General features: G+C 38.4%; 2 protein-coding genes across 5 annotated transcripts in view; one reads left to right on the top strand and one right to left on the bottom strand.

The window, feature by feature from the left end:
• The window catches only part of JKAMP (JNK1/MAPK8 associated membrane protein), a 415,429-nt gene that overhangs the window by 40,122 nt on the left and 363,120 nt on the right, over positions 1-12,187 (top strand). The gene's annotated exons all lie outside the window — the stretch shown is intronic.
• Positions 1-12,187, bottom strand: part of CCDC175 (coiled-coil domain containing 175) — a 74,088-nt gene that overhangs the window by 28,271 nt on the left and 33,630 nt on the right. For all 4 annotated transcript variants that reach the window (XM_060174880.1, XM_060174878.1, XM_060174879.1 and 1 more), the window contains exons 9-10: positions 4,121-4,257; positions 158-268 (exon numbers count right to left, since the gene is read on the bottom strand). In XM_060174880.1, coding sequence (XP_060030863.1) covers positions 158-268; positions 4,121-4,257 — 248 coding nt within the window. The remainder of the gene's footprint in view (positions 1-157; positions 269-4,120; positions 4,258-12,187) is intronic.

Here is a 12,187-nt window from a genome sequence, read left to right as displayed (position 1 = left end):
AGTAAAAGATTTAACGTAGTGACTGTACAACACAGAGAGAGCTAGTTATAAGCATTCTTCTCTGGAGTATATTAGAATTCGACAGAGATTATTATCATCTATTAAAATGAATGTAGAGCAGAATAAAGATTAAACATTTAAAAAGCAAAAAGCATACCGAAGAAGATCAGTGAGTGTGACAAGTCCTTCTTCCATGTTTTTTATGTCTATTTTTCTTTTTAATAGGAAGTTTTCTTTCTCAGAGATAAATGTCAGGTTCTTATTATTTCTACAGTGGGAAAAGAATCGCACATATTATATGTTAAGATTAAATGATTGATTTTAAACTCCTCAGCATGAGAAATCATGCAATCACAAATAATTTTTAAAAGTTTAGAGAAGTTCACTTTATGTTAAGTAATAAATAGGTCAGTAAAAATTGGAAGAAGCTCTTTTTTTTTGCTACTGGTAATCAAATGTAAACTTTGAAAAAAGAACATTAACTGCAATAATAACCATAAAAATAACAGTTCTATAATATTCTATCTCATTTGAATAGATATGTCTCTTCCAACACGCTTCTCAATTCTGTCATATTCCTCTGTGAAAGATGGAGTCAGCCAAGCCAATTTTGTTTTTTGCTTAGTTTATCTGTTTGAAAGTCCAGTTCAACTTTGACCACTGGCTGGAGTACTTCTTATCAGTGTGGGCTTGTAAAGAAACTTCATCCGAGGATGAGTTTCAGTTTTACCATCCAGAAAATAAGTATCACAATGCCAATCTCTATAAGTATAAAGGGTAAACAACATGTTTAGTAGATCAGATGACTCCCATGAGGCATTTTTCAAACTGGTTACGTTTTTCTCTTACACTGCAGAGAAAGTAATGGGAAGTTTAAGGTTTTGTTCAAATTTGCAGTCACTGATAAGAATGTGTCTTAAGGGAGTTGGGCGGTAGCGCAGGCGATGCAAAGTGCAAGGACCGGCTGAAGGAACCCGGTTCGAGCCTCTGCCTCCCCACCTGCAGGGGAGTCACTTCACAGGTGGTGAAGCAGGTCTGCAGGTCTCTCCCCCTCTCTGTCTTCCCTTCCTCTCTCCATTTCTCTCTGTCCTATCCAATAACAACGACATCAATAACAACAACAATAATTACTACAACAATAAAACAACAAGGGCAACAAAAGGGAATAAATAAATAATTTTTTTTTAAAAAAAGAATGTGTCTTATTCTTAAAGTATGTTAAGTATCTTGTCTTTAAAACTACTATGGACTGAATTGTGTCTCAACATTCATATGCTGAAGTCTCAACTTTCAATGTGATGACATCTGGAGGCGAGGGTCTTAGAAAGATAGGCAGGTCTAAATGAGGTCATGAGGGTGGGGTCCTCAAGACAGAATTAGTGCCCTTAGAAAAAGAGATATTAGGAGATTCTCTTTCTCAACCCCTCTATCTTCTATCACTCCCCTTTCCCTCATCTTCACAGATGCAGTAGGAAGGCAGAAGGCAGAAAGAGCTTTCACCAGAAACTGACTAGGTGACATCCTGATCTCAGACCCCCAGGCTTCAGAACTATAAAAAATAAATTCCAGGGAGTCGGGCGGTAGCACAGCAGGTTACGTGCACGTGGCACAAAGTGCAAGGACCGGTGTAAGAATTCAGGTTCGAGCACCCCCCACACTCCCCACCTGCAGGGGAGTCGCTCCACAAGCAGTGAAACAGGTCTACAAGTGTCTATCTTTCTCTCCCCCTCTCTGTCTTCCCCTCCTCTCTCCATTTCTCTCTGTCCTATCCAACAGTGATGACATCAATAACTACAACAATAAAACAACATGGGCAACAAAAGGGAATAAATAATAAATATTTTTTAAATGATAAAAAAACATAGAATGAAAAAGAATTCTAGTCTGTGACATTATGACAGACCACATTGAAAAATTATAAGAACCAATAATGGTAGTAAGGATTATATTGTTATAATTATTTGTCATCAGCATATTTTATGATTCAAACTGCGTGATTAAGTTAGCATTGATCTGAGAATTTTCTCCCTGAAACACTATAATGCTCAGTAGGCTTTTCCACTGGATGAGATAAAACAATTATGATTCTTTGTAGGTTAAATGCTATAACACCATAAAATTCTGTTTCACATGGTGGATTTGTACTCTGCAATGATGCTTCTATGTGATCTATCTTTTGAGTAATAATGGATTCTTGAATAAGTCTATTCTTGCAAGATGTCATCTGTAATATTAATTAATAAAAATTGGTGAGTGTTCGCTATTATTTGCTGATTAATATGTAAGGTACTGGGCACATAGTAGGCTCTAAGACATAAGGACTGCTCTGATATTTGTAGTCCAGTGGAGCAAAGGCCTTTGTGACCCATTAATTACAATGCTGTGACTTATGAGTAAGAATGATACTCTAAGGGGTTGGGCTACCGCACAGCGGGTTAAGCGCACATGGTGCAAAGCACAAGGACCAGCCTAAAGATCTCAGTTCGAGCCCCAGGTTCCCCACCTCCATAGGGGGTTGCTTCATAAGCTGTGAAGCAGGTCTGCAGGTGTCTATCTTTCTCTCCCCCTCACATCTTCCTCTCCTCTCTCAATTTCTCTCTGTCCTATCCAACAACAACAGCAATAACAACAATAATAATAACAACAATGATAAACAACAAAGGAAACAAAGGAAAAAATAGCTTCCAGGAGCAGTGGATTCGTAGTGCAGGCACTGAGCCCCACCAATAACCCTGAAGAAGAAGAAAAAAAAAGATACCATAGGAACATTTCAGAAGAATCACTGTGGTAGAAGGAAGGTGTATGAGTTGGAGGTGGTATATGATAAAGAAGAAAGCAGGAAGGACATTGACAAAGACAAAGAGAAAAACATAGTTAGAGGTGCTGGGCGGTAGCACAGCAGGTTAAGCTCACATGGCGCAAAGCACAAGGACCGTGGCAAGGATCCCGGTTCGAGCCCCCACCACCACCACCTGCGGGGGGTGGGGGGTGTCGCTTTGCAATCAGTGAAGCAGGTCTGCAGGTGTTTATCTTTCTCTCCCCTCCTCTGTCTTCCCCTCCTCTCTCCATTTCTCTTTGTCCTATCCAGCAACAACAACAATAAGCAACCACAACAAAGGCAACAACAAGGGCAACAAAATGGGAAAAATAGCCTCCAGGAGCAGTGGATTCATAGTGCTCGCACTGAGCCTCAGTGATAACCCTAGAGGCAATAAATAAATAAGTAAATAAGTAAGTAAGTAAATAAATAAATAAATAAATGGCAGACTGGGAGTATGGACTGACCAGTCAACGCCCATGTTTATCGGGAAGCAATTACAGAAGCCAGACCTTCCTCCTTCTGCAACCCACAATGACCTTGGGTTCATACTCCCAGAGGGATAAAGAATGGGAAAGCTCCCAGGGAAGAGGATGGGATATAGAGATCTGGTGGTGGGAATTGTGTGGAGTTGTACCCCTCCTATCTTACGGTTTTGTTAATGTCTCCCTTTTTAAATAAATAAATAAGTAAATAAATAGAAAAAAAAAGAAAAGCAATAGTGATTCAAATAAAAGCTTACATAAAAATCACCAAAACTTAATAAATAAATAAATAAACAACAACAGAGTTGGAGAGGAGAGTATTTGAGAAATATTTCAGAGATAGAATTAAAAAAGGTGTGATAAGAAAATAGATTCTACCTGGTAGTGGGAGATAAGAATTTCCTTGGAGATTTGACCATATTCTTGTCTGAGATAGGGAGGACATTTTACTGAGCCAGTTTTTGAGAAAAGTACGCCTCCTAGTTTCTCTGGTCTTATTTCTATTCCTTTCAAAATCTTTTTTTAAATTTTTATTTATAAAAATGAAAGAATTATAAAAACGATAGGATAAGAGAAATACAACTCCACACAATTCCCACCACTAGAACTCTGTATCCCACCCCCTCCCCTGATACCTTTCCTACTCTTTATCCCTCTGGGAGTATGGACCCAGGGTCATTATGGGGTCATCTATTGCCCCTGTCAATAAACTTTAAAAAACAGAAAAGCTTAGTGGGAGTTGTCACTTTGATAGCAAAGAAAATACCCCGTAACTATGGCATGTTGACTCTTGTATGAATCGTGGATAGAAACATACTCTTCATATGCCTTCTGTTTCTGCTCATAATATCTATCTTCTTCTTTCAAGACAAGTCTATATTGTCTAGTTACATGCTTTAATTTCTTTTGTAGTTCCTTGTTCCGTAATTTAGACTGTTGTAGTTTCTCAGCCATCTATTAAAAGAAAATCAACAGATGCTTTTACTCAAAACTTCTTTAGATGGGTATTATGATTGTTTTTTTTGTTTAATATTTCTATTTGAATACAAAATCTACTACCCATTGATGTTCTGAACAAGGTATATAGATTTTTAAAATTTTTAAAAAATATTTATTTATTCCCTTTTTGTTGCCCTTGCTTTATTGTTGTAATTATTATGATTGTTGTTATTGATGTCATTGTCATTGGATAGAACAGAGAGAAATGGAGAGAGGAGGGGAAGACAGAAGGAGAGAGAAAGACAGACACCTGCAGACCTGCTTCACTGCCTGTGAAGCGACTCCCCTGCAGGTGGGGAGCCGGGGCTCAAACCGGGATCCTTGAGCCAGTCCTTGCACTTTGCAACAGGTGCGCTTAACCCGCTGCACTACTACCCAACTCCTGAGGTATAGATTTTTGTGCATAGGTATCATTATTGGATTGCTATGAATAAGGAAGAAAGTTAGGTTTAGTACAAATGATGGACTGAGATCTATAGATTTAATAGTACCCCAAGTGAAATCCAATTTATATGGTAGATCTTGACATACTAATGGAAGTTCAAAGGACTACACATCAGACAAAGGACTAATAGCCAAAGACCTTACCAAACTCAGCAAGACAATAACAAATTCAACAATGCTCATGACCTAGACCTATTTTAGTTCAAGTTATGCAAAAGGAGGCTGGGGGGAAGGCCCTAATGAGAAATGGGGAGAGAACATGAACAGAATTTTCTTTTCTTTTCTTTTTTAAAATTTCTTTTATTGGGGGAATTAATGTTTTACAATCGACAGTAAATAAATAGTTTGTACAGGCATAACATTTCTTAGTTTTCAACATAAAAATACAACCCCCACTAGGTCCTCTGTCATCCTTTATGGACCTGTACTGCCCCCCCACCCAGCCACCCATCCCAGTGTCTTTTACTTTGGTGCAATACACCAACTCCAATTCAAGTTTTACTTGTGTTCTCTTTCTTTCTTTCTTTCTTTCTTCTTCTTCTTCTTCTTCTTTTTTTAAATCTTACCAGAGCATTGCTCAGCTTTTCCTGATGGTGGTTGAGGGAGTGAACTTTCAAACTTAACCTCAGAGCCTCAGGTATGAGAGCTTGTTTGTGTAATAGTTAGGCTGTCTCCCTGGCCCCAGAATTTTTAGCAAAGAATAATTCCAAAGAGCCAACAGGCACATGAAAAACTGCTCAAAGTTACTATCAGAGAAATGAAAAAAAAAAAAAGGTAACACATGTAAGAATATCATACATTAGAAAGGACAGAAACAACAATTGTTGGTGAAGATGTAGGGGAAAAGGAACCCTTATTCACTGCTGGTGGGAATGCAAATTGATGCAAACTGTGAAAAACTGTCTAGAGACTACAAATGGACCTACCCTATGACTTGACAACCCAGATGCTCAAGGACAGATAAGTATCTAAAAAAAAGTGTGGTATATAAATTATATCACTTATAAGAGGGACTTGATAAATAGAGACAGGGAGGGAGAACATGAAATGAAAACACAGACTGGGTATGATGTATTGCATCAAAGCAAGGGATTGAGGGGAAGGAGGAGATGGAAGGGGTGGAAGAGATCTATGGGGGTTTTGTGCATAATGAAATTGTACTCATATATCAATGATTGCATTGTAATCACTAGCCCCCTCAATTTTTTGAAAAAGTTTGTGGTATGCATACACACAATGGAATATTAGTCATCTGTTAAAAAAAATGGCATCATCTCCTTTGATTTATTTTAGATGGATAGAGCAGGAAGCAATTATGTTAAGTGAGGTAGGACAAAATAAGAAGAATAAATACAGGGTGATCTCATTCATAGGTGGAACATAAGAAACATGAACAAGGCTGGGTGTTGGTGCACCTGGTTGAGCATGCATTAACATATGTAAGGACACAGTTGGAGCATCTGTTCCCTACTTATTAGGGGGGCACTTTATAAGGAAAAAATGGCTCCTGGGAGTGGTGGACATTAACAGCATCACCAAAAAACATGACATATATCAGAATACACAAAAAAAATACTAAATAAGGGCATTGAAATACTTTAAGTCCATAATATCAATAAATGCTAATTGCCCATATCCACCCATTAAAAAGCAGAGTAGGAAGATGGATCAGAAAACACAACCCAGCCATATGCTATCTGCAGGAATCCTACCTAACTCAGTAAGACAAACACAGACTCAGTGTGAAAGGGTGGAAAACTATCATATAAGCTAATGGGTCACAAAATAAGGCAAGGACAGCTATTCTCATTTTTGACACAATAGACATTTAAATAAAGTAATAAAAGAGAGAGATGGACATTACTTAATTGTCAGAGAACCAGTCAACCAAGCAGTCTTAATTATTAACATCTATGCATCCAATGAGGGTACATCTAAATACACCAAACATCTACTGAAAGAGCTACAAAAATTCATCAATAGCAACACAGAAATACTAGGAAACTTCAACACCTCACTGTCTCATTTAGACAGATCATCTAGGCATAGAACAATAAAGAAACAAGAGAATTAAATGAAGAGATAGATAGACTAGATTTTCTGGATATGTTCAGAGGCTTTCACCCAAAGAATCTGGAATACACATTATTTTTTAATCCACATGGGCCATTCTCAAGGATAGATCATATGTTATGCCACAAAGACAGTGTCAACAAATTCAAGAGCACTGAATTCATCCCAAGCATCTTCTCAGACCACTGTAGAATTAAACTAATACTTAACAAAAAAACAGAAAATTAGTAAAAGACACAAAATATGGAAACTCAACAGCACACTACTTTTTTTTTTTTAAACACCATTCCCACCACCAAAAGACTATGTCCCATTCCACCTCCCCCCACTCTCCCCGCTGCCCTGGGAAGCCGAACATCCACCCTCACCTTCACCCCAGGGTTTTTACTTTGGTGCCCTACTCTAGATTCAACAGCACACTACTTAACAACCACTGGTTCAAAGAGGAACTCAAAGAAGAAATTAAAATGTTCTTAGAATTTAATGAAACTGAATTCTATCAAAATATTTGAGAGCAAATATCTTACAAGCTAGCACACATTAGGAAATGAAAAAGCTCAAGTAAACAACCTGCACACCCTAGAGACATAGAAGAAGATGAACAAAAGTGTCAGGAAATTGTGAGGATGTGGTTGAGCTTGGCAGGGTTTGACTTGAGGGGACATCCATCCTCTCGTCTTATCAGACTCCTTGCCTCCCAAAGCACCCTGCATTCCTGATACTATGGCCTGCTCCCTTATTATTTACATAATCATTGTTTTGCCTGAAAGATCCCCACCCATTCCATACCTTTAATCTATCTTCTTTCTACCCTCAAGACCCTCCCTGCCTGCAGGGTATTATTATTAATCCTACCAGTTAACACCCCCCCACCCCCACCGCAACAGTTGCTAAGGAAGTTCCTACCTTTCCAGCCCCTTTTGCCTTTCTCTTTTGCCTTTTGCCCCTTTTCTAGCCATTTCCATTTCCGATTTGCCACCTCCGGGTCTGCCTTTTAAAAGCCTTGGCTCTCTGATCAATAAAGAATTGAATTGCCTTGCCGCATGAGCTTGGTTCCTGGGTCATCTTTCTCTCCACGTTGCTGAGTAAGTAGCAGCCCAGGCTGGCTCCAGTCATGTTCTCTCCAACCCAGAGAGTACATGCACGGGAAGAGGCACCCCTACGTTAGCCCAGCACAAAGGAACCCTAATGCAACCAGAAGGACTGAAATAACTAAAATTAGCACATAAATAAATAGCATTGAAAATAAGAGAACCATACAAGAGATCAAGGAAACTAAATGTTGGTTCTTTGAAAGAATAAACAAAATTGACAAACTCTTAGCCAGACTCACAAAAAAAAAAAGGGAAGGGGGAGAAGACTCAAATAAATAGGATTGTAAATTAAAGAGGAGATATCACAACAGAAATCCAAAGTATCAAGTGAAGCTTCTATGAGCTACTATATGTCATCAAGCTAGAGAACCTGGAAGGAATGGAAGCTTCTAGAAACATATAACCTTCCAAAAATGAACCAGGAGGAACTACAAAATATAAACAGACCAATCACAGCCAAAGAAGTTGAAACAGTTATCAAGAACCTTCCCAACAACAGAAGTCCAGGACCAGATGGTTTTACAAATGAATTCTACAAGACCTTCAAAGAAGAGTTAATATTTTGGAAGAGTTAATAAAAGCTTCCAAAATACTGAAAACACAGGAATATTTCCTTCCACCTTCTATGAAGCCAACATCACCTTGATACCAAAAGCAGAAAGCAACACAACAATGAAAGAAAACTACAGACAAGTATCTCTGATGAACAAAAATATTGAACAAAATCCTAGCCAAATGGATCCAGCAGATTATTAAAAAGATTGTTTATCACGACCAACTGGGGTTTTTCCCAGAGATGCAAATCTGGTTCATTATATGTAAATCAATCAATGTGACTTGCCACATCAATGAAGAAAAACAACAGATGATTATCTCAATAGATGCAGAGAAAGCCTTTGACAAAATTCTACATCCTTTCATGATCAAAACACTACAAAAAATGGAAATAGATGGAAAATTCCTTAAGATAGTGGAGTGCATATACAACAAACCTACAGCCAACATCATACTCAATGGTGAGAAACTAAAAGCACCCTCACTCAGATCAAGTACTAGACAGGGCTGCCCACTATCACCATTACTATTCAATATAATATTGGAACTTCTCCCCATAGTAATCAGGCAAGAGCAAGGAATTAAAGGGATACAGACTGGAAAGGAAGAAGTCACATTCTCACTATTTGCAGATGATATGATAATATAAACAGAAAAAACTAAAGACTACAGTAGAAAACTCCTGGCAATTATCAGACAATATAGTACAGTAAGTATAAAATTTACAGACAAAAATTAGTGGCATTCCTTTATGTAAACACTAATTAAGAAGAAAACCATATCCAGAAATCAGTCCCATTCACTACAGCAGCAAAATCAATAAAATATCTAGGAATAAATCTAACCAAAAAAGTGAAAGATGCGCATACTGAAAACTATGAGTCACTAACTCAAGGAAATAGAAACTGATATAAAGAAATGGAAAGATATTCCATGCTCATGGATTGGAAGAATTAACATCATCAAAATGAATATTCTACCTAAATCCATATACAAATTTAATGCAGTAATCATCAAAGTCCCATCATTTTTTTAAGAGAATAGAACAAAAACTATAAATAGTAATCTGGAACCAGAACACACCTAGAATTGCCAAAACAATCTTGAGAAAGAGAACAGAACTGGAGGTATCAAACTCCTGGATCTCAACTATATTATAAGGCCAGTGTAATCAAAACTGCCTGGTACTGAAACAACAACAACAAAAAGACACACAGACCAGTGTAACAGAATTGAGAGCCCAGAAATAAACCCCTACACTTATGGACATTAATTTTTTGCAAGGGGGCCTAAACCATTCAATGGAGAAAGGAGAGTCTCTTCAATAAGTGGTGTTGGGAAAATTGGGTTGAAACATGCAGAAGAATTAAACTGAACCACTACATCTCACCATACACAAAAGCAAACTTCAAATGGATCAAGGACCTGGACATTAAACCAGAAACTATCAAACTTAGCAAAAACAAACAAAAATGACCCCATTCAAAAATGAGGAGGAGATATGAACAGAATATTCACCTCAGAAGAGATCCAAAAGGCCAACAAACATAGGAAAAAGTGTCCCAAGTTACTGATTGTCAGAAAAATGCTGTCAGAGAAAAGACAACAATGTGATACCACTTCACTTCTGTGAGAATATCATACATCAGAAACAATAACAACAACAAATGCTGGAGAGGTTGTGGGGACAAAGAAATTTTTCTGCACTTCTGGTGGGATATAAATTGGTCAAACTCCTGTGGAGAGTAGTCTGGAGAACCCTCACAAGGCTATAAATGAAACTTCCTTATGACTCAATAATTCCTCTCCTGTGGATATATCTTCAGGAATCAAACACATTCATCCCAAAACATATGTATACCTATATTTGTAGCAGCACAATTTGTAATGGCTAAAACCTGGATGCAACCCAAGTGTCTTAACAGCTGAGAAAATTGTGATATATATACACACAATGTAATAATACTCAGCTATTAAGAATAATGAATTCAGGAGTCGGGCAGTAGCACAGTGGGTTAAGCACAGGTGGCGCAAAGCATAAGGACCGGCAGAAGGATACCAGTTCGAGCCCCCAGCCCACCACCTGCAGGAGAGTCGCTTCACAAGTGGTGAGCAGGCCGAAGTTGAAAAAGAAGATTAGAAAAGAAAACACAAGTCGAACCTGAAATGGAATTGGAGTATTACACCAAAGTAAAAGACTCTGGGGTGGGTGGGTGGGTGGGTGGGGAGAATACAGGTCCATGAAAAATGATGAATGAAATAGTGGGGGTTGTATTGTTAAATGGGAATCTGGGGAATGTTATGCATGTAAAAAAAAAAAAAAAAGAAGTAGAAACGCAAAGCAGAAATTGACTGAGTTTGGAGTATGGCACCAAAGTAAGAAAGCAGAAGTATACTAGAGTTTGCAGTGAGTACCTCCCTAATACTTCCTCTCCACTTTTCCAAGCTTTGGGTCCATGATTGCTCAACAATTTGTTTGGCTTTGTATGTTAACTCTCTTTTCAGTCACCAGGTTCCAGGTGTCATCAGGATGCCGGCCAGACTTCCCTGGATTGAAGACCCCACCAATATGTCCTGGAGCTCAGCTTCCCCAGAGACCCACCCTACTAGGGAAAGAGAGAGGCAGACTGGGAGTATGGACCAACCAGTCAATGCCCATGTTCAGCGGGGAAGCAATTACAGAAGCCAGACCTTCTACCTTCTGCAACCCTCAATGACCCTGGGTCCATGCTCCCAGAGGGATAGAGAATGGGAAAGCTATCGGGGGAGGGGGTGGGATATGGAGATTGGGTGGTGGGAATTGTGGGGAGTTGTACCCCTCCCATCCTATGGTTTTGTTAATTAATCCTTTCTTAAATAAAAAATAAAAAAAAAAAATAATAATAAAAAAAAAAAGAAGGAAAAAAAAATTGGTGAGCAGGTCTGCAGGTGTCTTTCTCTCCCCTCTCTGTCTTCCCCTCCACTCTCCATTTCTCTCTGTTCTATCCAACAACAATAACAATAAAAAACCTACAACAATAAAACAAGGACAACAAAAGGGAATAAATAAATAAATATTAAGAAAAGAATAATCAATTCACCTTCTTTGCCCAATCTTAGATGAAGCTTGAAGGAATTATGTTGAATAAGATACAGTTATATGTAAATATCACTAAATGGCATAAATCATGGTGAAGTCTTGTATGATACAGCAAATCCTAATCATGGGATTTTCAAAGTAAACCAAGTTCCCAAATAACTTGATTATAATAATAATTATCTGTTGCCTTCTTCAACTCTAAGACAGGGAGGAACCTTCCTCATTCTCTTTAAAATCTGTTTTTCTCTCAGTCCTGGAACCTCTGGGACTCTGCTTATATTTCTTCATACTTCGCTTGATCCCCTACCATGTGATACGGCCTCTGCTGACCTCAACTAAATCAATGTAGCCAGTGCCACCATGGCACGTTTCACTTCAGACTGTATCCAGAGATGCCAACAGTCTTGTGAGACCTTTCCTAACACAGGGGCCTACCTAACTCTATTTGAAATGCTGCATTCCCTAACAAAGTTACACTCTGGGTTATAGATCAGGGACTAAGGGGTGGGGTACATGTGCATATGTATCCATAAGTTAGGGGAAACTATATATCTCAAAGTAAAAGTGCTCAATAATATGCTATGAATAGACATAGATTCAGTAAGTACAGCAAGCAAGTAGGAAGACCTAAAGAAGACAC

Source organism: Erinaceus europaeus, chromosome 16, assembly GCF_950295315.1.
Source record: "Erinaceus europaeus chromosome 16, mEriEur2.1, whole genome shotgun sequence".
Classification (NCBI taxonomy): Eukaryota; Metazoa; Chordata; class Mammalia; order Eulipotyphla; family Erinaceidae; genus Erinaceus; species Erinaceus europaeus.
The sequence above is the reverse complement of the archived record's forward strand: the minus strand, read 5'-3'. Positions and strand labels throughout refer to the sequence as shown.